This window comes from Colletotrichum aenigma, assembly GCF_013390185.1.
Source record: "Colletotrichum aenigma strain Cg56 chromosome Unknown KSG_Cg56_contig01, whole genome shotgun sequence".
NCBI classification, from domain to species: Eukaryota; Fungi; Ascomycota; class Sordariomycetes; order Glomerellales; family Glomerellaceae; genus Colletotrichum; species Colletotrichum aenigma.
Genome location: NW_023500907.1, coordinates 1,278,503 through 1,303,036, shown reverse-complemented (window position 1 = coordinate 1,303,036; position 24,534 = coordinate 1,278,503). Strand labels below are relative to the sequence as shown.

The following is a 24,534-nucleotide window of genomic DNA, read 5'->3' as shown; positions in this document are numbered from 1 at the left end:
GATGTACATGATGCCATTAGACCTGGTCAATTTCCTTGGTATTTCCATTCTCTCATAGACTACTAGACTGTGCACTTGCAATAGACTTTTCTCGGCCCAGAGTTTCACAGTTCCACACAGTCCAGTGCACAAAACCGCCAATCTCATCACCAACCCCCTAGACAAACCAAGATTAAAACTTGGCACCGGCCTCCGCCATTTGCATACCGTACTGCACATTAAGTCAGTTTGTCGGACCTCGCCATTCTTTGAAATGACACACCTTCTTCAAGCGAATAGCCTGGATAGTAATGAACCCAGTGGTATCCAGAGGATCGAACGTAGTAAGAGAATCCATCGAAGCATCCTCCTCGGAGTACAGCTTCCCATCCGATGAGCGGCCGAGTACATACACGCCGCCTTTGTACAGTCGAAGTCGGACTTGACCGTTGACCCTCTGCTGAGAGTAGTCAAGGCTCGCTGTCATGAGTGTGAGCTCACGATCACCTGTCTTTCGAAATTCCCAGTGCTTGAAAAGCTCACGCTGCAAGAATGCCCTCTCGGGGCTAAAGTAAGCACCCTGATAGATGAGCTCAGACCACTGCTGGCTCATCGCGTTTCGCAAAGAGATGACTCGGCCGTCGAGGACACTGGGAGCAGTAGCAGATACACACAGATGCAAGTGATGATGCTTCTTACAGTCCCTCGATGGAGATGTGCGCGAGACGGAGGATGGTCATAGCTGGGGAGTCTGGTTTGTGTCAGAACATGCTCTTCATGTTCAAATGAATACAGTGGTCATACCATAGCATCCACGAGACTTGAGTCCGATGAATCGGTTCTCAACGATGTCCTGCAGCGCTTGTCAGCTCAAAGCTGGAAAGCCCTTGGAGTTGATCATACACCCACAATACGGCCAACTCCATATTCCCCGCCGATTCGATTGAGAAGCCCAAAGAGCTCAACAGAATCGGTAGCAGTCTGCTGCGGAGTGAAAACTTTCACCGGCGTCCCTTTTTCAAAGAAGATCGTGATATCAAGGGGCTTATCGGGAGCTTTCAGTGGGGAGACTGTTTTAGTCCACATGTCCTCTGGGGGCGTTACGTCTGGGTCCTCGAGAACGCCCGCCTATTCTCGTCAGCTATGCTTTTCTTATGGTGCTTTTTAGGCGACTTACCTCGTAGGAGCAATGGGCAAAGTTGTCATCCATGGAGAATGGCTTCGCCTTGGTCGACGAGACGGGGATCCCTGAGGTTTTGTCAGCTTGGAAGAGGGTACTCCAGGAGGCCCTGCAGCAGTACCTTTCTTAGCGGCATAGTCAAGAAGATCGTTTCGACCCTGTGGAATGGCCTATCAGCTTATGACTGTCACCGCATACAACGCGTGATCATACTTCAAATCGCTTGTAGAATTCAGGCAGGCGCCAAGGAGTAATACATCGTATCTCGGGATTGATCGTGGCGAATGTCAGCTCGAACCGCACTTGGTCATTGCCCTTCCCGGTCTGCCAGCGATTAACCTCGCTTACAAGGAGTGATGTGGTCGGTCGTACGCAGCCATGGGACACAAATTGGCACCCTTCTCGGGCAGCAGCCCTCATCTGGCCTCGAGCAATGACTGGCCGAGCCAAGCTAGTTCCTGTATTTTGTCAGCCAGGGTTTCTTTCCTTCTTCCTTTTCAAGTGTAATATAAATCCAGCTCACCTAGCAAGTAGAGACTCTCATACACAGCATTCTAGACGCTGTAGTCAATTAAAGCTAAGAAGGTGTCCCGAGGATTTCTCACGCATTGGATAGCTTTCCAGCACAACTCTCTGAAAGACGTGAGCTCGAGCAATGTTGACGTGGGGACCTGCCTTACTCGACGAATTCCCGCTTCAAGTCATCGACGATCAACTACAACGGCACGATCATCAGTAACAATTTTCGTCTTCTTCGGTCTACAGCCAAGTGCACCGTGAGTTACCGCACCTTTGTCGCGCCTATCTGCAGAGCTATGTTTTGATTGTTGGCATAAGCAAGTATCTCGGAAGTTTTCAAGAACTTTACCTTTCTTCTCAACCGAAGCCCAATCGGATTCCTCCTGTCCGACGTCGGCAATGTAGCAGCTTTTGAGGCGTCAGTGGGAGCCACGCCGATTGATGGTACGTAAGGTTACGAACATGACTTCGTAATTCTGTCCCACTAGCCAAGCGAGGATGACTGAAGTATCGAGCTAGCGATTGACATCAGTCTTCACGTTGCTATACCATGTATGTGCCATTTGGGCGGGTTGTGCTGTCAAATGTGAAGCGGTATTGCATCGGGAGAGAGAACTTACGCCGCCGGAGTAGCTATTGACGATGTTCTCAGCATGTTGCCATATCTGTAACGATCTGTATTCTGGAATAAACTCACGCGAGACAAACTTTGCCTTTCGACATTTTGGTGGCCGTTTGCGGAAGGGTTGTAATGTTGTTTGCCGACGAGTCAGGGGATCAGGAAAGACGGAAGGCCCAGAGAAAAGATACACAGGATTTCAAATGAAGATTACATGTAGCTTATCCTGAGAAAGTTGAAATGCATCTCTTATAGTTTCCAGCTTGACCTGTTCAATTCCTATACACAGTCTTATCGGTGACTCAAAGTACGCCCTTCAACGCGCCCCTGCACGCGGCAGGAACATCCCGACCAAACACTGGCCATTGAGTCACATCCTACATCAATCCGGAAAGATCCTGCATCTGTTCCAGATAGCCGGGATATGCGGGCGTTCGTGCCCAGAGATGAAGCTCCGCGAAGAGGTAGCCATTTTGGTGCCGTTTGACGCGCGTGGTCGTGGTGTCTCGTCTCGGCTTTCCTTCCCAGCACGGGCGCGGCCGGCTCGAGCTTCCTTCCTAGGGTGGAGTAGGCTAGCGACGCTGGAGACCCGACGACAACGATTGATACCTGGGCACATTGGAACTTTGGTGAAATAGTGCAGGATTCTCGCTGGCGAGATGGAAACGCTTTTCCTTTTCCAACTGTGACTCACTACAATCAAGGGGCAGTCTTTGAAGTCCTGAGTAAGTTATCTTGGAACAAAGTTGTCGGTCCGGCGTTGACTAGCGTCTCTTGGAAAGGTATTAATTGGAGTCCTCGTGTCCAACGAGGTGAAGATTTCACCAGCAAATGATATACCATGCGGGACTGCTCTCTACCCGCTTCAAACGTAAGACACGTCCTTCGACGCAGTAATTCTCCAAAAGCTGGCGGCAGTGTCCGGGCATGTTGAGAACCACGCACTGCGATTTACCTCGCCACCCTGACGTCCTTACTCGGCAGGTGTTCTTTTAGCTGGAATAATCATTGGAAAACTGGTATTCTATGTGACGGAGAGCTCACGTCATCACATTGAGTATTCCTCGGGCATTCGAAAACATATCACCAGTGCAGCCCCGATCATCTGATCAGAAGGTAAAGCAAAACACCCCAGCAAAGCGATTTATTGTGGGTATCGTGGTTTGGGTTTCGACGGATGAGATGTAGATAATTTATACCCACTATTACACACTCTACGAACTCAAATATCCATCGCATAGTCTACGGGTTAACCGCGACATGACTTTGCTCCATCGTCCACACCCAACCCCCGTTGCAGCTTTCAGAGGCCGAACAGCATCAAATGATCCAGCAACGGCGGAGTATATATTGATCAGTTATGGGCTGTCATTCTCCGCTGTTTCCCAGAAATGATATGCTTGTCACCCACATTCTGTTGGATTGTCTTGGAAACCTAGTACAACCTAAAGATCAACGACATGAGAGGTGTTCACTGTGCTGGCAGTCATTATTTCCGAAGCATTGGTTGTTGATTGCCACAATCGATAGACCGTCAGTTTTCTACTCTGGCCTCTTTGATTTCTCGCCTTTTATAAGGCATCATGCACAGGAAACACTCCCCCGAAGACGGTTTTCCAATTTGTCACGATGCGGGGGCTGCAGCACGAAACGACAACATTATCATGCAAGTTCAGCCCTCACTGACGTACCTTAACTTGATGAGTAGGTTAGCTCTCCTGATGTGCTCGATCGATGACATTTGCTTGTGGAGATAATTCTGAAGCTGACAGTTATGGGTTTTATCTCACGAGATGTTCTTCATGTTCAACTTGATCCTTCCGTGATGCAAGTACGTTGTATAAATTATCAGACTCTGTCATGTGAACTTCTCGAGCCAATTGGCCCTCTTTTACTTTCGCTTTCTCGGTTGAAAACAGCGAGTTGGCGACGCTCAAAATTCTAGATGTGAGTAATTTCAACGAGTAAAGAGGGATTTTCAACGTGCTCATCTCGCCTCGCCCTCTTTGGCATCACTTCATTTCCAGTTTATATGACTCCAATACACAAGGGAAGATAGAAAATATTATGGCTACACCGCGTAATTTCTCATTTGTGAGACCGATGACAGAAACTCAGAGATTTCTACTTATCGATGCTGTTGGTTTAAGTTATTGATTGTGAAGGATCAGACGTCTTGCCATCCAATTGCTTCTGGCTGAGCCGGAGTACAGCTCTGGCTATGTTGGAATATATACTCGACAGAAGTCCAAGCAAGAATGGTTGGTACAATCGAAGCGTTCTGCAAATGTATTTCGTCATCTGTCTCCCATGGGCAATGAGGCAAGGCGTTCCTCACAACCCGATTGATTCATGCTTGTTGGCACAATTTCTTGCTGCCATGAGCCTTTACTCATTCGCGACAGTGGGGTTCATGTAAATATATATCATTCATAATGTAGGCGTGCTGATCTGTTTCACCAATGCTATTTGTCGCACAGTTTGTCAATGGCGTAGGTCTATGGCTGCTGGAGAACAGTTAGCAGCACATGCGTAACACGGATATGGCGAGTGTCCTGATTCTTTCAAGTTTCTGTCTTGCTATGCCGTGTGTGTTCCAAACTAGGAATAAATCAAGAATAATGTAGAAGGGCAGAAAGCACACCAACAGATATTTGATTTCGCTGAAGCTACTTTGGGCTTCAAATAAGACATCACTGTCTCTGGACAGTCTTTCCTTACACACCCTATTGCGATCTCATCTTTGAATCCTGGAAAATGGAGATGTGATTGTCGAGAACACTAGTTCAGAGTCTGTAGCCAAGAGCGCAAATAGACACCTTACCATCCATTCTTCGGGCATTGGGGACAATGACGTTGTCATCAATTTACCAGATACCGGCCTTCGGTTCGCTATGCTCCGCATGATGCGGCTCCCAACCATTTCTCCGAGTGACCACAGGCGAACACACGTCCAGTTCGAATTAAGTGTAAAATGCTTGTGATAACCAGCCGTAACAGCTGGTCTCCGAGCCAGAGCAAATGCCCCCCACCGGATGCCCTCTGGATGGGTAAAGGCTAAAATGAGACCTTTGCGAAGAAGCCCATCCCGGCAAGCAACTTTATTCATCAACACAGTCAGGAGGAACTTGATCTCGGTCCCATGAACGGGAGCCGCTGTCAAGGTACTAGCTGGGAATAATCAACGAGAAATACTGGATGGTAGAGCTCTGTACCTTCCACCACACATGACAGTGAATGGTAGGGGATTCATTAATCGTAACGGCTGCCGGAGACTTCCAAGTTTCCGGACAAGGAGCCACTAATGGTAAAAGACCATCGTATTCCCGTGCTCGCTACTCGTTGGACTAGTGTCCGGACTCTCGCTTTTATACGCTGGCAGCCAACTTCCTCAAACTGCAGAGCTCTCACGGATTGATTCCTGGTATGCCGGATATAAATATGCGGTTTGATTTCAGAGGTAGAACTGCACATCACAGACAATCGGCGGCTGCCCCTTCAGACTTTTTCTTGGCTGTCTTCGTGCTAGCGTTAGTTACAGTCCACCACGCACCTCGCAGGGCCGGCCGTCAGAGTCACATGCAGGGGAGATTAGAGCTTAGAGTCGGGCACATTGTCTATGCGAGATTATTCTACCGGAATGCTTGAGATAAGGCAGCGGGAGATGGAAATCTAGGTGTCAATAGACCTCGAAATTGAGCGGTTGAATGTCATCGGCTACGATGACGAGACCGCTTTTGCTCTTCAGCTTTCAAGTGGCGTATTGAGGATTTCCCGCCCAAGAATGGATCGATCTTGTAGGAACTTCAATGAATTCGACATCACAGGGTATTTTATGGTGGTGGGTTCGTTGCTTGACATGAAGCACTTGCGAAGAAGGGTGACTCGGTCTTGTTCCTTCTTCAGCCTCCCTTGCATTGCGAGTCTCTAAGTTTTAAGTTCAATCTCAGAAATGATGGTCTTGTTAACATCCATGAGAATTCGTTCGTAAATAGATAATGTTTCTCACTTTGGTCCGTGAGATCGTGGGTCAGATGATAATCCCGAGAGACCTCGTGCAGATGCAGTACCAACAGGGTCAACCTCACACGCTAACGTATCTCGAGGCATTAGTTGGATAGTTGGCTCTCGCCGTCAAATTGGAAACATGTCAGAGGCGAGACGAGGTTTGTTGAGCAGTGTTTAAGACGCACCCGGCCTGAAGGAAATCAACAAAGCGCTGACGATTACATGCCCGTTGAGTTTTGGAGAAAAGCTTCAAGGCTATCCAAACCTCTTGTCATGTACGGAAGGTGTTTTGTCGGCCACGGGAAAGCCTATGTGGAACACCACCGTGGAGGTGTCGCCGGAAGCCCCGCAATTATCGGGCCCGAGCTCCGTGAAGAGCCCCGGGTTTGCGGCCGATGCAACCAGAGGTCATTGGGCGAAATAGGAACATTGTCAGCGTCATTCATTGGCCACGGTGGTTCGAGTTGAACTCTTGCACGTCCCGTTCTCCGTGCCAGTGCGGAGGTTGGTCCCCTCGTCCCAAAATTTGTATGACAAGTGCCAAGCGTCTTGGTCAAACCTTCAGCCAAGCCACGGCTTGGCCACCCAACCAACCAACCTGTGGCTCGTAATGTTGCTGAAGAGATGCCAGCTGAGGGAGGATTCAGAGTGGCTGGCGACGCGGTCTCGGCCAGACTGTTCGAGACGGCGGTGCCTGGCGTGGCTCGCCGCCAACGTCTCGAGCAGCGCGGGCCGAAAGCCTTGTGATGCGTCGGCGCCAATTAGCCAAGTCCATTGGTGTCAATGTCTTCGCATTCTCAAACGTGTGTTGCTTGTCCGACCCCACGATATTAAAGAGCAGATTATCTGTCTTGGAGATCGGCTGCATGCGCAGGGCAGGCTCGTATTCCTTGTTGATTCTCTCGGCTATCGAATCCGGATGCACATGGAGGACCGCCGAGCGAAACGGCGCTGCTTGGCGGACTGTTGGCAGCGGACGAGACGTCATGCATTCTGCGGTGCTTCCCCGCGTACTCACGCAGCGGCCAAGAACTCACCGGAGGTAATGGAATGGACCGGGGAATTCGAGATGTCCGGTAAATGAAGGTTGTATGCGGGCGGCGGCACAATTGAGTGAGAAAGCTGACAATGGGGGCGGGAAGTGCTTTTGGCGAGATTGATAAACAGTTGCATTCGTAAGCTGACTGTGTATTTTTGGAGCGACTTTCGTGTCTCTGACAGATCGCTCGCCCTGGAGGGAGGGGTTTGTTTGTGTTTGGTCCAGATCTCAGGGTTCAAGCTTCTTAGGTAAGCGAATGACGGGATGGATTGGATGGTTCGGCACGGCAGGATGAGGTGCGGATATTTCTCCCCCATTCGTCCCGCTCGCCGTTCCTTCGCTGGCTGAGAGTTTGTTGTTGTCAAATGTCAATTGAGTCTGCAGGACGCGTTCATGACTATTGCCAGGCTGCCCTGTGTCCGCCACCCTGCGGCCAGAAAGTCAAAAGGCATAAGCATAATTGAAGAAATGAGCACGTTCGCGCACGCTTTTCGCTGAGGCGCATGACGTCAACAAATCAGAGGCCGCCATTTGCTCGGACGGGAGCATTGATTGGCAGCGGGATAATAGAGTTCCTGGCGCACAATGATGTGCTGCTTGATGCCTGTCTGGCCCGAGTTTCTGGGATTTGTTTTTCCAGCACTGAGAAGCACTGAAGCAGTCTGGTCGGGGCCTTCTAGCGCTCCGGCTGGAGTTGGTGGTACAATGGTGATACCACAGTCAGCGATTGGTGGCATCCTCCCGTAAGGCCAGGCCGCGAGATCCATCGGTGCAATATTCGATAGTGCCGTCGCGTTTTGTCTTGAGAGACTTGTCTGCCGGTGCCCATTTGTGTCCTTTTCTTAGTGCTTTTTGGTGGATGGCCCCTTCTCCACGTGGAACCGGGTGACGAGGACCCCCTTTGATGTTTTGCGCCTCAGTTTCAGTAGCGGGAGTTGGAAACGGTGGAGAATGAAGGGGGCTCGATTGCCAGATTGTGCCTTATCGTGTTCGGGACTGAGTGAATGAAGGAGAAAAAAAAGAGTGGTCCGCGGACGGGTTCAGCGAGCTCAAAGTGTTTGCAGGTGTGCTGTTCTCCCTTGCTGATCTGTCGCTGCAGGGCACTGAGACAGAGAAACGAGCGTTTGGGAGAGACTGAGGCGAGTGCCCGTTTTTTCGCAGTCGTGTTAATTTGTTCTCCACCACGCAGGTCCCTGTCGGAAATTCCCACAATAAATGCTGCAGGAATATTGGAGAAAATATTGGACAGGAAGGGTAAGGCGCGATCCACCTCAGCGCCAGCCACCCCCTGCACCACTTTGACGCTTTCCGTTTTCCGTCTTGCCCGGCTGATGGTTGTCCTGCAGTGGCCTGCAGTGGGCGATGGCAATTGCCAGTGACAAACGGAGGAGGGGAAACAGCAGGCTGGTGACAGGCTTTCGTTGGCGTTGGTGGGTGGTGTCCTTCTTTTCAGCTGAACGGCGCCTTGTTTTCCACGTGTGGCGTCGCTGTGTGCTCGAAGGCGCCGGGTGCCTTTTTCGTTCAGCTTCTCAACACAAAGAAGGTGGCAGCAAGCCCAGGGGATGATTGACAGTGTTGACGAGACAGCAAGCCATCGCGAGCGCCATACGCCGCGGAAGTGCGTGACGGTGTCTTCAATAGCCAAGCCCGCCATCCCGGGGCCCATCGCCGGCCAAGACTGCGATGGAGAAGAGGCGGCTGGCCTCGTCCCGTCTTGGGGTGTTGTTGTCCAGTGCGCTCGGTCAGACCGGACCGGCCAGTAGAGCAGTAGAAATGTGCATCGTCTGTTGAGCTGGCAGCTGCAAATGCACTCGCACAGGCGCTGTGCTGCACTGCCCAGCTTGTGCGCTCTGTTGGCGGCTGCTATTCATCGACGAGGGGGACGGTATTGGATGCTCGTATGACGGAAATACGGTTGGTTGGGGGGAGGCAGTGAGAACGCAAAGTTCAGGTGAGGAAGGATTGGCAATTGAAGGCGCCGTGTGAATGATGATTGCCTTTCTCAGGTACCTGAAGATGCGGAAGTCACTGCCTGCTGCAGCTGCCTTCCTGTAACATTTCACCCATCCATCATCGTTCCTTCCCTCACCTCGGGCAGTCGAAGAAAACGAAAAAAAAGCCAGGCTTGAGGCAGGAGGTACGTACCGACTGTATCCCGCCTTCCCCAACCCGAGCAGTAAACCTGGCGGGAAGATCCAGCGGTCCTGGCCAAGCGATTGGAGTCGCTAAACTGCATCTGGAACCCCGGACCCGGTACGTACTTCCTTCGGCTGGTGCTATTCGCCAGCCACTTGGTCGAAGCAGGTTCGAACTTCCAGGAACTTCTCAGAGCCCGTCGCTCCCGCAGCGCTTCCCTTGTCTCCCACGCCGCAGCAGCAGCAGCAGACCACCCCCTGTGACCCCCTCTCTTCCTGTTCAATGTCCCTTCCAGTGGCCATCCCTTCCTTCCGGCCTTCCCAGGTGATGTCCACTGGGTTGCAATGCCCTGCTGTGTTGTGCTGGAGGGTAAGGTAGGTGTGGATTACGGGCTGCATCTGCTGTTTAGCCGTTTGCTGGCGGCGCTTCTGCACGCCAGGGAAGCCTCGCTGCATCACCTGAATATGTAACTCCTCATATGAAATAATACCAAGAGATACATTCAGTCACCTAACTTCTCCGCAGGGCTCTCCTCCTGGGTCGTACCATCCGATCCATCGGCCCTCTTCGCTGCGTCCCTACCTTAACTGTAGGCTGTCTGTCTGTCTGTCTTACTCTTTACCTCGATTTCTTGCTTTTTGGTCTGTCGATTCCCATCAATTCAGTCATCACTTTCCCGATTCCCTCTCCGCCCTCTTCTCTTCTTGTCTCCCACCTCTCTTCTCCCTCCTCCATCTCCAACCCCGACCACCCTCGAGCACGAAACAGACGTCTTTTGACTCTCCCGATCAATCCGGCGCCCTCCGCCTCTCTATCTTCTCCCCTCCGCACACTCGCTTCGTCACTACTCGAGGAGGACCAGGAGTAAGGACCGACCGATCGAACCCGCTCCCGACGATACCTCAGACGCTCCAACAGCCTTTCGACATCCACATCCACATTCTCATCCTCACCACCGTCGACTGCCGCATCCGAGGCTCGATATTCTATCTCTCGTCCTCGACAATTTCTTTTCCAAACAGCTCCTCCCCGACGAAGTCTACCAGGGATCAATCTCGCCCAGTACGCTTTTGGGGTCCGCCTGACACGAGAATCTCGCTTCCCTCACAATCCCACCATCCCGAAGGCCGAGCCGAGCATCCACCCCTGGTGACGAATAACCGCCCTCTCGAAATCACCGCGTCTCAGAAATCCCGACCTCCAAGTCGACCAAAAACACAACTCGCGACGTGCATCCATACATACGTGCGCTCGATTTCGCCTCCCGGAACGACGAAACTGGCCCTCTTCTGCAGTCTGCATCGACCGAGCAAAAAGCAACGCATTGAAGCATTCTGTGTGGCAGAAAGCTGGGACGGCAGCTGGACCTGGCTCGACCTCCCGACGACTTCGGACGAAAACATTACGACGCACTCCATCCGCCAATACAACAGTAAAGCTTTTTCAAAGCATCTCTCGGCCGAACACATACCACATCACTACCGACCAACGCTTCCACGACTCGATTACATTCCAACCACGCCCAATAACCTGGGCTTGACCTGCTGGATTGCGGCTCATTTCTCGACTCGTGCCAATCGCTGCATATTCTGTTCGACCGCAATTAGGAGGAAATATTTCACTCTATTGCTTCCATTGTCTCCGCATTCCAGTGCCTTGTTTGGCTCTTTGGTGAACACCTACGACTAAATCCTTCCTTCGAAACCTCCTCATCTTTTCAATCTCGACATCTGCAACATCGACTTGACGCCTCCTCACTGTCGCCAAAATGTGTAAGTTTCACCTGTCAGCGTCCAGCCGTTGACGGATTTTAACGCCATGCAGCTTCTCCTACGACAACGTTGATGCCCTTTGCGCAGCTGCCGGCTTGTGCAACACAATGTGGTGTCATGTACGATGCCAACGGCGCTTGCGTCCCTCCTGCCGCTGCGGAGGCCGATGAGACGACCTACGAGAAATGCTTCTGCAGTTTCAGTGCTCTGCAGCCCTGGAAGACTGCCGCCACCGGCGTGTGTGACTATGCTGGGTGTGATGCCGCTGGCTTCAGCAGCATTCAAGGGTGGTTCACATCCCTGTGCAACGCCGTCGATGGCAATGCTGTTGCAACAACATCTGGAGCTTCTTCCACAGCTACCAGCGGTTCATCAAAAGGCTCAAGCAGCAGCGGCAATGGTGGAGACTGGTAAGCTTGCTGGCTTTTCACGACTTGACTGATTGCTAACACCTCGCAGGCTCTCCAACCACTGGAGATGGGTCGTCATGCTTGTCATTCTCGTCGTCGCCATCGCTGGCATCTGGATCGGTGCTTGCATCTGGCGCCGCCGCTACCTCAGGAGGAAGGATCGCATGTACGAGCTTGGCAAGCACGCTCACAAGGGCCCCAGTGGTATTATCGCTGGCTCCGGCGTCGACGTCAACCATGCCGGTCTCGCCCAAGGACCCGGCTCATTTATGCCTGGACCTGGCCCTGCCGCTTATGAGGAGAAGCCCCCCAAGGAGAAGAAGAAGTGGGTTGTCAACGAGCGGACGTAGACGACCCGCAGGATACGTGTAGCAATATTCTTCAACACTATCCCTCAACGGCTTACGAGACGGCGTTTCTATCTTTTACGGCATTTGGTGTCTGGATATCCATTCACGTTGTTCTTGGGCAAGACTCGTGCTTTCTTTTTTGCTCATTATAGGCGTACGGCAGGAAACAGGAGGGTCTGTTTGTTTTGTTGGAAACAAATCATTGGTGGTACATGTCCCTTTCATCAGGCGGGTTTCATGGGGACGTCGTTGGACATTTGCAGGGGAAAACCGGCACCCAAAATCCACATCACAGGAGCGGCCCGAGTCCACCACCTTTGGCATGCGGGTTTAGACTACGGCCAGGCGGTGGTCTTGAGGCCAGCTCGGCATCCAAAAATGATAATTTTTATACCTCTTCATCGGCATTGGACACGTCCATCTGACAGTTTGCATTGTTTCGTTTAATGATTCGTGCACCTCACTGACTCGACAAGGCATTGTTTGCTGTTGCAAGTGTCATTTTATTTTTCCTCTTTTCTACCTCTGCAGACCGGGGCCGGCTTGCGGCGGGGGACCCTCCCGACCGTCCGAGCGGGCCGATCAAACTGATCAAACGGATTGTCGCGGTGGGTTTGCGACAACCCTGTGCTCTTCCTTTGACACCTGCAGCGTCGTAGCAGGGAGCTTTGTTGCGGTGTGGGCTCGGGGGCCTGGACCCTTTCTTGCCATTTTTTTTCTGTAGTGTCTGGGATCGTGTCGGGCTGGGGGTTGTGAGGCAGCTTTGTCGGAGCTGACGACGGCTTCACTACGTAGTAGATATGAGATGTAAATTTTTGGTGTATTTGCGCTTGAACTCATGTTTTTAAACGCTGGAGACGTGGATGTGGGAATCGCGAGGGAGTTCTTAGCTGGGGTGTGAAGTTTCGTTTTCCTCGAGGTTGATTTGTAGGGGATGGGTTGTCGATTGCTGAGCTGAAATCTTTTATTCTTGGGACTTCCTATAAAAAGTTTCGGGGTTGAGAATGAACTGCTTTTGCTGCAACAATCCAGCGTGGTCCTTATGCGAGTAATGGCGTGGCGGCTACTGGTTTCGAAGTAGTTGTCGGGGCTGGCTCACTTCTATCAAGTTTGCACATGCTCGTAGTGGGGAGGGAGGTTTGGGTTAGGGACTTGTTGTTCTATCACTTCCTGAGTATTGGCGGATAATAGCTTTGTGGAGAGGACATTGAAGGGCAGAGAAGGTTGTCGAAGCTGGCGGTGGTTGGTGATCGATGTTGTGCTCACCGCCTGAGTTTCATTAAGCCTTTCAGATGTCTTGAGCCATTTACAAGGGAACCGCACGCAAATATCGGCCTTGCTTCACCATCGACGGATAGCCTTTAAATACGTAGAGCCGTGTATGGTGCTTGGTCTTCAAGGGGTTGACACCGCGATGGAGAGGTGGCATAGAAGATTAGGTGACAAGGATGTCGGTGCTGTTTTGGCGTCTGAAATCCGACCACGGGGTTGGGTAGCCTTTGGAGAATCTCATGTATTTAAGGAGGGAATCATATCTCGGATCATAGCTGCTCGACACGCAACAGCAATGAGATCTGGCCTAGCTCAACAATTAGACCTGTATGACGCAACGCTGGACGGCCTTGAAGATAGTAAACATTTGGTCGGGTTGTGGTGACGGACTCAAAGTCGCCCCTCGGCTGTGTTGGTGGAGTGGTATTTGGGAATGGGTATTCGATGCGACGAGTTGACGATCTCTTGTCTACTGGGGCGGAGTTTGTAGGTGACAATGCCCAGTCTCGATTACGGACTGTCGTTTGTAGTTCGGTGAGAAGTACGTTTACATTCCCCAGTCTTCATTTGTGGTTCTTGTCGAGTCAATGAGTGGTTCGGGACTTGGATTTATACTTCGACATTTCAGATGGTTCTCGGTCGGAGGCGTGGGAGGTGCGACTAGGTGGCAGGCGAAGTTTCTCGTGTTTAAAGGTGAGCCGTAGGACACTTGCAAGGAGTCCCCAACAATAATGCCGCATTCTGTCGGTCGTTTATGACGAATGGCTTTACTAGAGGTTTTGGAAACCCTGACAGGATTGGGTCATTGACTATTCGCGTCCTCGCACGAATTGGATATTCTGCCGCAAAAATGCGTGATAAACAGAGGAGGAGTGCGGACGATAATGGCCTGCGGTATCCAAGTCACGAGTGGGCTACCCTTTTGTTTGGGGATGTCACATTTATTTGGTGTGAGCTAGCTGCGCAACGGAACCCTGCAAACAAGACAGAATCACGTCGCCTTACATTGTCTTTTCTGTTGGTGAAGTTGGCATGAGCCGGCTTTTAATAGTTTGTGAAGCTGCGTTGTCATAATGCTCGTCAGGCCTCGGGATGTGGAGGGTCGTGGTGAATAGCTCTGGGGCGAAAGGGCATGGATTCGGGCTGCTTAATGCGATGGTACAGGTCTCGGCGATCTTTCGAACGTTCCATACGGCAGGCAGCGCCGCGTTGGAAAGGCTTTGTTCGTATTTAAATCATGGTATTATCAATGACTGGGGGCTTTTGCCAAACAGCAACAGTGATCGTCGAATTGATCTCTGGCTGATACCTCATGTTTGCATTTGACACGGGCTGCCGGTTGTTTTGTGGTCTTCCAAGAACTTGGATTCAAAACGCCGCCATGATATGGTGTCCATACGTTCGGTTCTGCCTGGTGTTTCCTCTAGTACGTGCTTATTCAACGATTCGTATTGGTGCTGTGAGATGATTAGTGCAAGAGAACGAAGGGCGGGATGACTGGGTTGCGTGTCGTACAACAAGCTTCGCTTCGCCTCCCGAGGTTCAAGATATGGATCCCCAGAGTCGGACCTTCATTGCCCCAGAGTCGGACCTTTGATGATCGTGCTTGCACAGTACCATCGGTGATCTGCAGATGAGTTCAAAAATACGAAATTATCAACTTCAAAAAGAGAATTCTGTGTTCCGTTTTCTTCGTCCGTCGCCGTCCAGGGCATGTTATTATTTATCTAGGTAATACTCAGAAGCCCTGAACATGTCGAAGTCGTTCGTGGGCTGAACACGAAATGACATCTTTCAATCTTGTTGTGTGAATCTGCATTTCATTTCAGTATCCATGCAATGTTCAGTTAGGGTGTCGACATGTCAGAGTATTGGTGTTGCTAAAGTCTTCTTTCTCGTATCGGGCAGGATTAAATAGTCCTCGAAGTCGACCAGCTGTCTTTCTCAGAATTGCAGCAGAGAGAAGGCTCGCGTTGAGACAGGCCATCGTCCACGAATTTGTGCAATCTTGAACGTTGAAATTTTGAAGGTACGCTGTATATATTGAGACGTGGTCATTCACAATTTAGATCCAACCAAATTTGATAGACTGATGGGCCTCTCTGTTCGTCCTGCGGGGTTTCGATGTCGTTCCTGCAAACCAGCACAAGCTCGTGGAAATGGCTTGGAAGAAACGTTATAGAAACCATATTGTCTTCAGATCATTTAGAAATGGGGCCTGTCTGGTGTCCTTGGTGGTTGTCCAGTATTCACGCGTACTACTGGAGAGTCGGTTGACTTGCTCAAAACTTCCAGCATTCGTCAATAACTGACACATTTGCATAGGAATGGGTGGTAGCTTCGAATGCGTCTTGGAGAAGACGAAAATAAGAAAGAGCACGTTGCCAAAATTAGGTAGCTCTTGACAAGTTCATCATCATTATACATGGGAGCCGAGGTAGTCATGTTGGTGGTGCACAAGCAAAGATGCATAGTCATCCATGTCAAGAAATGGATGCGAAACCTTGCTTTCGATGCCGGAAAAAGACAAGTCATGGTGTTTTCCTGATGTGAAGTTATGGGTCATAAACATAAAGTACGTTCGGAGGCGTGTTTGGGCAAAGATCATTTCAAAACCTCAAAAAATTAAAATCTGAGGGATAAGGTGGTCGCCTTTCAAATGCCAGACCAAGGTCCGTTGGTACCGTTTTAAGTGCATTCCACATTCTCACACAAGCTTGACTTCCTGAGTGCTACATTGGTCCCAAAATTTCCTTCCACACTGACCACTGGCTTCTGTGAAAAACACCCCTGCTCTGCGATACTCACCAGGAGTGCTGGTAGGAAGTACAAGAAGACCCAAAAGTAAGTCTTGATGATGAATATCATCAGGTTCGCTTTTCCCCCCATCGTCATTGGGGAACTTGCTCGAAATGAGCACCATGAATAGCTGATCAACAGGGCCTTCGTCACAAATTTCTCCTTTCTCAGAGTCTTCGTCAGACGGCACAGAGTCAAGTCGCCAATCGGGACGTACATGCCCCAGAACTGTTCCATCATCTGCTAGTAGCTCGTACGGGATCACCGGACCCCACCACCGCGGTTTGTGACGCATTCTGGTTGATGGGGTTCCGCAAAGTTTGGTTGATAACACAAGATATCCGGCCCTGACCCTGCCATAGGGATTCAAACCGTCCAGGGTGATATAGCTTTCAAGCAACTTGAACTCTGGCTTGTAAGTTGTCTTTCCTTCAAAAAACCATGTTACGCCTCCTTCTGGGAGGGAAGCCCAGCTCCATGATGGTGCTGTATATGTTTCCTCTGTGACACTGCTCAGGTACTTAGTCACTGTTTCCCTTCCATCGAGTGACCAAAGCAATCCTTGATTCAGATCAGAGCTGAAGATACCGGCGAGGTAATTACCTCCAACCCTTTCGACCCAAATCTTTGCTAACGCAGATAGTGCCGGCAGGATGTCGTTCTGGTAAGTGAAAGACCGGTGAGAGTACTCGCTGACCAATTCCCGCCATTTGGAGAACATGCTCTTCGCAGATTCTACAGAATCTTCTTCCAGTACGTCGCTTAGAAACTCGGTCAGACTGTCACAAACCTCTTCAGGTGCCGTTGTGTGAATGGCCTCTTCGGACTGGATGAGTTCGTCGCCAGAACAGACATGGACCATTCTTTGTCCGAAGAGCAGCGACCTCTGACTCAAAACGACCTCCTGGAATGTCCAACCGCGTTCATTCCAATTGCACTCTTTATCATAGCTGTAAGGATCGTATATTCCCAAAAGAGAAAAATCTAAGTGTTTGTTGAACTCCTCGCCGATGATAAGGGGCAGGACGGTGGCATATTCTCTTGGCGAGGCAAATATGGAATAGCAGCCAGAAACAGATGGGTTGAGTGTCGATGCGAAGGAAACCTCGACAGAGTTTGAAGGATATCTGCGCGTAAGAAACCCATCTAGGCATGAGTCACCTTGAGCTGCGCAAACAGTCAAGAACGCATTGGCATAGACACTCCCCATTTGCTGAGCCTCGCGTTCCCAGTCGCTCTTGTCATCCTGAACAATGCAAAGAGAGTCTATCCAAACGTACCGCACCCCCAGAAAAACGCACAGCCGGATAGCATCTTGATGGGTTTTTGGAAATGTAGAGAAAGGTATCTGGCGGAGCCGGTCATCCAGTGTTGAGGTTTGTGTTGTCAGCTGGAGCTTAGCTTTCTCGGGTGGACCCCAGCAGTAGCTCAGTGCTACGTAGCGTTGATCTCCATCAATGTTTTGAAGCGGCGGGTAGTCCGCTGTGACCACAAGTCGAGGCTCTTCGTTCTCTATTCCTGGTCCTCGAAGGCCGGTATCGATAAGACGCGTCGGAAGGTCCTGATCATCGATGGCTGGAGGAAGACTCGGGATCTCGGAAATTGTTTCCATGAGCTCATTCAGACGTTGCATACCGGCTTTTGATAGAATATTTTCCTGGATCGGCTGGCGGGGTATAGAAAGCCACTGTGCGCATGGGTCTTGCTATCTGATTAGCTTAGCTCAAGATCGTGGTAGAACACCATTACCGGTGGGTTCAGCTTGTATCTCAAGCCGGAGCGTCCAGGATACGTCTTCTTCACCGCTGGTACGATTTAGAATCCTGAAGAACACGAACAAGGCATGAAGGCGTGGTCTATATGGCGGCTCGTCGACTACGTGTTTTTGCATGGCGTAGCAAAGCTTGTGAATGAAGAAGTCCGCATGCTCAAGCTCGACTCCTTGTAGAAATTTGGTGACCTCAGTCTTTATGAGCAGACAAAGTGCACAACCATTCTCGGCAGATTGAGACAGAACAGGCAAGTCTGGTACCACGTCTTTAAGGTCGTAGTCAAGGAAAAGGCATTGAGTGATGTCGCCATCATCCTTCGGGGCGAAGTAGGACTCGCCATTCGTCCAGACATTGACAGTTCCGTCGTAATCCGCATCGTTGAACTGGATGACTCGGCATTTGTTGCAGAGAAGAGACATAGTGGAAAGGTATGAAGTCCCTGAAGTGAGCTCCAAGGTGCAAAGTCAGGGGCCTTGAGAGGTCGTACTCTGGGGGTGGGGAGGCAGAACAAGTGTAGAATCTGATCATGGGTATGTGGAATCTTCAGATGGGCGGGGTTGGTAGAACGAGAGACAAATTGAGATGGATGGAATTGCGTCGTATAGAGGGAACATCTTATATGGCGCCAGTGGAAGGTGGAACAAGCCCACGGGTTAAACTTAGAAGATCGACGCTCAGCTCTAGCGAATAGCCAACTGTGTGGCCACGAATCCAAGTTTTCCAAGCGTGGCTAGCCTATGGACCCCTCGTCGAAGAAGGCAGGATGACAATTCTCAGTGGGGAAAGAGCTGCGGGATGAGCTGGCAGCGGCACATTGCGGGAGCGAAATATGATAACATTCTGGTGAGAATGCATTGGGTGGAACCGGGCGCGAGAGTGACAAGAATCTGCGGTTGTGATCTCAAAGGTATCGATAGTAGCAGACATTTGCGAGGCCGCTGCGCGGGCTCCATGCCTACTGCGAAGGATATAGAACCTGCAATTTTGGAAAAGGTTGTAGTCTATCCAAGACTCAAAGTGAATTTGCGGTATCGAAAAGCATGCCAGTTTCTCGTGGAGTAGATGAAACCCAACTAAGCTGTCACTTTTGCTACTTTCAATGGGGCGGGCCAAGATGCAAGCGCTAAGCAGGCTGCTAATTAGAGCAAAACTCAGGCGAGCTAGTTTAGCAAACGATCAAGCACTATTGAAGAAGCTGAAATGTGAACCTTGCCTTCTCCACCGCGAATGCCCGCCTGGCTGCCTCAAATTTCGCATGCAGCTGCAGCTGGGGAAGGTGGTAACAGTATATATCCTGTATTTTCCCACGGGTCATGAACAACAAGGCAGATCACTTGATCTGCCCGGCTAGCTCAATCGGTAGAGCGTGAGACTCTTAATCTCAAGGTTGTGGGTTCGACCCCCACGTCGGGCTCAATTCCCGTCCGCGATTGCGCGCACACGTATGTTTTGCCTATTTTTGATAAATAGCCACGTCCACCACCAACTCTCCTTTTTTTCCTTTTTTTTTTTTTTTTTTTTTTTTTCTTCCTTTTTTGGTTGACCTAGATCTCTACGACCTACCTAGTCGGACGACGACCGCAAGCTTTACTCAGGTCTGTAATGCAGTAACGCAACTAATCAAGGTAAGTCTCCACATCGGCTGGGGTATACTAGTTGCCGAGAGTTAAGCCAGCCATGGAACTTGACATCCAAGCTGCTGAAATTGACATTCGAGTCGTTGCTCATCCTGGCGGATCTCCCAGAAGAGCCATGAACGCGTCCCCCGCAGCTGATGTCCATGTAGAAGCTGCGGGACATTCTCCGCCCTTGACCTCGAAAGAGGAGGCCATTCCGAACCGATGTGGTCTGTGGATGGATTCAGAGGAACTTGTCATTGCTTCAGTGAGGAGGAGGGTTTTAAAAAAGCCATTCAAAGTTCACAGGAATGTCGTGAAGTTTTGGTACTTGGCCGCAAACTGGGGCCAACTGATTCCCGCTACGCATGACAAGAAGAAATTACAGCAGGTGTTGGCCGGAGGTCGCGCTGCATGCCACCTTCAGAGTCTTAGTAGCACGAGCTTCGATGACCTCAAGATCTTCGACAGTTCCCTGCGGGCCCTCATTCGGTGCGGCAACAACGAGGTGCAGCAAGAGGCCGAGAGCGGCGATGCTGATCTTGGAAATTTGCGTGAAGGGTTTGGATTTGGACGACAATTATGAGCTTTTCTGCGTAAGGTGGGATGTGAATGGGAATCATGAGGCCGATGCTCTAAATACTCCAAGCCAAGGTAAAGGTCCGCTGAGGTGAAGTATTTATGTTTTTCATATGCGTTTCCCCGGCCAGTCTTCGGCGTCACTCAGAGTCTGGCCCCGTAAGGCGAACTGCAGATGTTATCGCCTTCAACCCCACAGGACAAAGAGAACAGTCGGATATCCACCGAAAAAGCCCTCAAATGTCGGCAATAAAAGGTATTTTTGCCCTTTTGGCAGTGGCTTTTAATCATGACAATTCTGGCTGGGAGGGACCGGATCTTTACTTTCGATTCGCTGGTCACCTGAGATTTGCAGCAGGGTTGCAATCCTACTGCCGCCAAATCCACCACCTGACAACTTGCTCCCCACGGCCCTTCCTTGGCCCCATTGTCGGAGATTTATCCGCATCGAATAAGTCCATGCAAAGAAAACCGGCACATATGGAGGCATTTGCAGCCACCCGCACACCATCCGTCTGTGCCAGTCTACAGATAGGAGAGAATACTTTGAATCCCTTCGCACCGCATCTAGCATCGCATCCGAAGGATGCGGAAAGCTAGAATTTGCTGTTGGATTCCTTTCACAACGCTGCGTTTGATGATTAAATAGGGGTGCTTCTCTGCTCTGCCAATACTGCATGTCCATTGGAAACGCCCAACGCGAGGTCAGTGGATCAGCCGAGTCAGAGTCAAGTGAACATCAAATGAACGATGGATTTGATATAAATATGTACGGAAGAAGTAGACCTTGGAGAGAATTCATGCAATAGCGTAAACACCCCAAATGTGCATGTCAATTTATGTGCTTCGCAAAATGGTGCCCCGTTTCTGGCACTTCCAGGCTCTCTACGCTTAACATCTAATGCTTCACCTACATCTGAGGTCTCAGCCTCACGCGTCGTACTTCTTTTCTGACATCTTCATAGTATATATACTGATCTGTTAAGTGAGAGCCTCAACATAAAGACAGACGAAGGCAGCTTGCGGCTGCATGTACGCAAGGTCTCACCGGATTCAATTATGCTCATTTCATGGAAGGTTTAAGGAGCTGCTGCTTCAACTAAATTCCCGGAGGCATGGGGACAGTATCACTTTTCAAGCCTCTCTGTAGAATCATCAGTGTCTCTTTTATAAGACCCTCTTCCATTCGCATTTAGCACATGCCGCTTTGCTAGCATCTTAAGAAGGGTAATATGACGAGAAGCAGAAATGACTTTCTTGGTGGTATGTATTATAGTGCAATCATGAGAATCAGTTGATATCGGAGCAAATCAAGCTTCTTCAATGCCTTGATCGAAGGCTGTTGCGGGTGCTGTAAAGCGCAGCAAATACTGCTAACCAGTCTCACCCGAGTCCATTCCGATTGAAACTTCCCGCTGCGACAAGTCATCATGCCCTTTCAAAATTCATCACCCCTATTATCGAATGATTATACACAGCGTGTATAAGCCCTGGAAAGACTCTTATTGTGCGTTCACATCCGACCCATAGGTGACAGCCGCCGCTCCCTCAGAAGTAATGCAATTCATGCCAACGACTCAACTGCTGGTTGGCGGCCAAGTTCAAAAGCAAAATAGTTAATCAGTCTAATGCACTTAAATAGTTCGAAACTCGGCATTGTTACCGGGCAGATGAGACGCGCTTGGCTTGCCTATCCCCAAACCAAAGCTTGACTGCCACCCCTCGCGCCTTTTGTACCGTTCAGGATAGGATATAAACGGCGCTTGATGCTAAATAAAGAGCTTATTAAATCGAACTCAACTGGAATGCGGTTTTCTTGCGAAACAAGCAGACAACAATTGCAAGAGAGGTGGCTGCTTAGAAAGTACTTTGAACATTCCAAGTTTGATCCCCGTGCGCGCTCGAATTACCCGTCGTCCATCTTTTCCATCCCCCCAAACCCCCAAACCCCTACATCTGTATTTTGTCCTATTAAAAGCAGTGAAGACAGTCGGATGTATCCAGGGCACTACACTCGGTCACGACAGGTTCTAGAAACTGGGTGTCACATCTAGATGACCTTGTCGACCCCTCAAATGTGGGTAGCCGATGATTGTTAAGCCCGAAATTCCACGAGCATCCAGGCACTTAAAAGCTCTTCCGTCTGCTGAAAGCTCTACCAAAGCCACGGCTTTAATATGAGAGAATCTGCAAACATTAATGATAGATGCCTTATATAGGTATGTCCTTCCACACCTGCTCCAGTACGGGTGAACCAACCCAATCAGGACTCCAGGCCAAAGTTGCCTCAGCCACGTGCTGTTTCGGGTGAAAAGAGGAAGCCATCTTCAACATGTTCAATGCAGCATCTGACTTCAGCCCGCAGTCCAAGCGCCAAGCGAAATCCATCTACCGCCGCTCGTCTCTTCTCCCGTCAGTATATACATCCTCATAGACCCCTGGCTCGCTAACCCACCCAGCATCCACTGTCATTAGTATCTCTGGTAAGAAGAAGGACCTTGGTTGCACATCATAGAAACTTGGTTCTCCTTTCAGCAGAAGATATGACAACCAGAAACCTGCTTTCGAAGGATAGGGGAATTTGTCCCAAAAGCCAGAACTCTCGTCTGTCAATACAATATTTAAATAGTCTCGGGATTTAAAATGTCATGACCGACCACTCGCTCCACTGTGTGGCCGACCCTCACAAAGAATAGCTGTGTGATCCTGGCTGTCCTCGCTTCGAAGACCCTTTCTTCCCTTCTAACTTTTCTTCTTCGCAGTTTGCCGCCTGGAGGCGCACCTTGTTGACTGCTGTATGACTCTGACGGGGAAACATGTGGAGGGTCCTAGCGTAACCTCTATGGCTAACCCATGGGGTATATGAAGGGGATTTTTGAGCCGCCTGGCCAAGCTGGCAGAAGCGGCCCCCCATCACACGCTTTGAAGACACAAAGCAACCCCACACAAATTTCATTTCGATATAAAATAGAACAGATACGTCCCTCGGCGCCGATTCGCCCAAGGAGGCAAATTCTGAGAGTGTGTCCAAGTATAGTACGGGCTGTGATCCCAAGCCCTGACCGTACCAACCAAGTCAAAAGCAACACAGCCGTCAGATTCAAACCATCAAACTCGCCGTGAGCCCATCGCAAACCTTGGCGTCCTTCATCACCGTCGCCCATTGTATAGTCCAACTATCCATCCCTCGCGTCTCTGCTCTGTCACCCATACAACCTTCACGCACCCCTTTCAAGAGCAGTGTACTAAATTTAAGTCACAGAGACAGTCTAGTTCACCACCGTAAAAAGACAATTCTGCACAACACATTGCCCGCTTCTGAGATCAGATTCTAGCGTCATCAGCACCCTTATATATCCACGCAAGTCGCCAAAAGGCGCTTCAGTACAGTCAACAAGTACGCCATCTCACATTTCTATATATTCAGATGTGGCAGACGATTGCACTCCTCAACAGACACAATGTGCGGCATCGTTTCCGGCATTTAAAGCTAATTGCTGGGCCTTTATTAGCGCCGTTGCCGTACCTTGGAGATTCCACCCGTTTTCGACAGTGACTACGTCACACCATGCGTCAACCCCCTCATCGCCGCCTCTCGTGGTGTATTCCCATTCGTATTAACCCAAAGCAAACGCACTCATCCGTATTCTGCACCTTCACAAATTCATGATTCCCCTCATTAATGTCTGAGTCATCCATCCAAGAGTCACGAGGTGGGCTCTTCAATTCGCACAAACGAAGGAGTCTTCCATTTGTCTTTCGTCAGTTGACCTTCTGCGAGGACTTCAACAGAGCATTTATACCAATATATGCCCTGTGGTGACCGTTTGTAGACCCAATTCTCCGCTCAGCATCGCAGCTTTCTTGTGGAACATATAAAGGCATTCCTCGCTACTAGATCGAAAGCTCATCAAATGTGCTTCTCTGAATTTTTGTGACCGCTTGACGTGAATGATAAAGCGGCCGGAGACAAATTCTGATGATATGAGAGCTGTTCCAGTAGAGGCAACTGCAGAAACATCACCCTTCAGCACGAATCTATGACCGGCGCTGGTGATGTTCATCTTCTCTATTACGCCAAACGTATTCGTCGCCCATTCAGTCCCATTCCAACTTACACAGCAGTGATGCTATGTCCAGAATATCGATCATAGTTGAAACAGTCATAAGCATATGCGCTTCAGACGTAAATGGTAGCATCAGCCTGTTACAAACATCCACCACAGCTCTGATTTGGCTGGCTTGTAAACTAATAACTCTTCTAACACTTAAATAGTCGGCCTTCCCAACGGCCGAGACAATGGCATTTACAAACAACTCATCATATGTCTTCCCAAAATGTCATTTCATACTTAAGCTACATTCTGGACTTCTCCAACCTCAGAACCCAGCACAACAAGAATGCGTGGATGTTGAGTATTCATCGCGTCGGCAAGCCCCTCAATCCAAAGGCCGCCCGCGTAATTTGTCTCACTGAATGATCT

General features: G+C 50.1%; 3 protein-coding genes across 3 annotated transcripts; 1 reads left to right on the top strand and 2 right to left on the bottom strand.

Moving 5' to 3' along the window:
• Positions 1–172: 172 nt before the first annotated feature.
• Positions 173–2,401, bottom strand: ARG1-1 (Argininosuccinate synthase; the record flags this gene model as incomplete). Its single annotated transcript, XM_037315604.1, has 16 exons — positions 173–211; positions 263–629; positions 679–730; positions 784–832; positions 889–1,107; positions 1,157–1,227; positions 1,281–1,317; positions 1,373–1,617; positions 1,683–1,713; positions 1,765–1,792; positions 1,840–1,874; positions 1,950–1,972; positions 2,028–2,086; positions 2,141–2,193; positions 2,299–2,311; positions 2,376–2,401. The coding sequence occupies 16 exons, from the start codon at positions 2,399–2,401 to the stop codon at positions 173–175; spliced, it is 1,347 nt and encodes a 448-aa protein (XP_037184853.1).
• Positions 2,402–11,248: 8,847 nt separating this feature from the next.
• Positions 11,249–12,012, top strand: CGCA056_v000342 (uncharacterized protein; the record flags this gene model as incomplete). The annotated part of the gene is made up of 3 exons (XM_037315603.1): positions 11,249–11,252; positions 11,305–11,662; positions 11,712–12,012. 3 exons carry the CDS (start codon positions 11,249–11,251, stop codon positions 12,010–12,012), a joined length of 663 nt encoding a protein of 220 aa, XP_037184852.1.
• Positions 12,013–16,527: 4,515 nt separating this feature from the next.
• On the bottom strand, positions 16,528–18,274 carry CGCA056_v000341 (uncharacterized protein; the record flags this gene model as incomplete). The annotated part of the gene is made up of 3 exons (XM_037315602.1): positions 16,528–16,592; positions 16,687–17,784; positions 17,833–18,274. 3 exons carry the CDS (start codon positions 18,272–18,274, stop codon positions 16,528–16,530), a joined length of 1,605 nt encoding a protein of 534 aa, XP_037184851.1.
• Between the last annotated feature and the right edge of the window lie 6,260 nt (positions 18,275–24,534).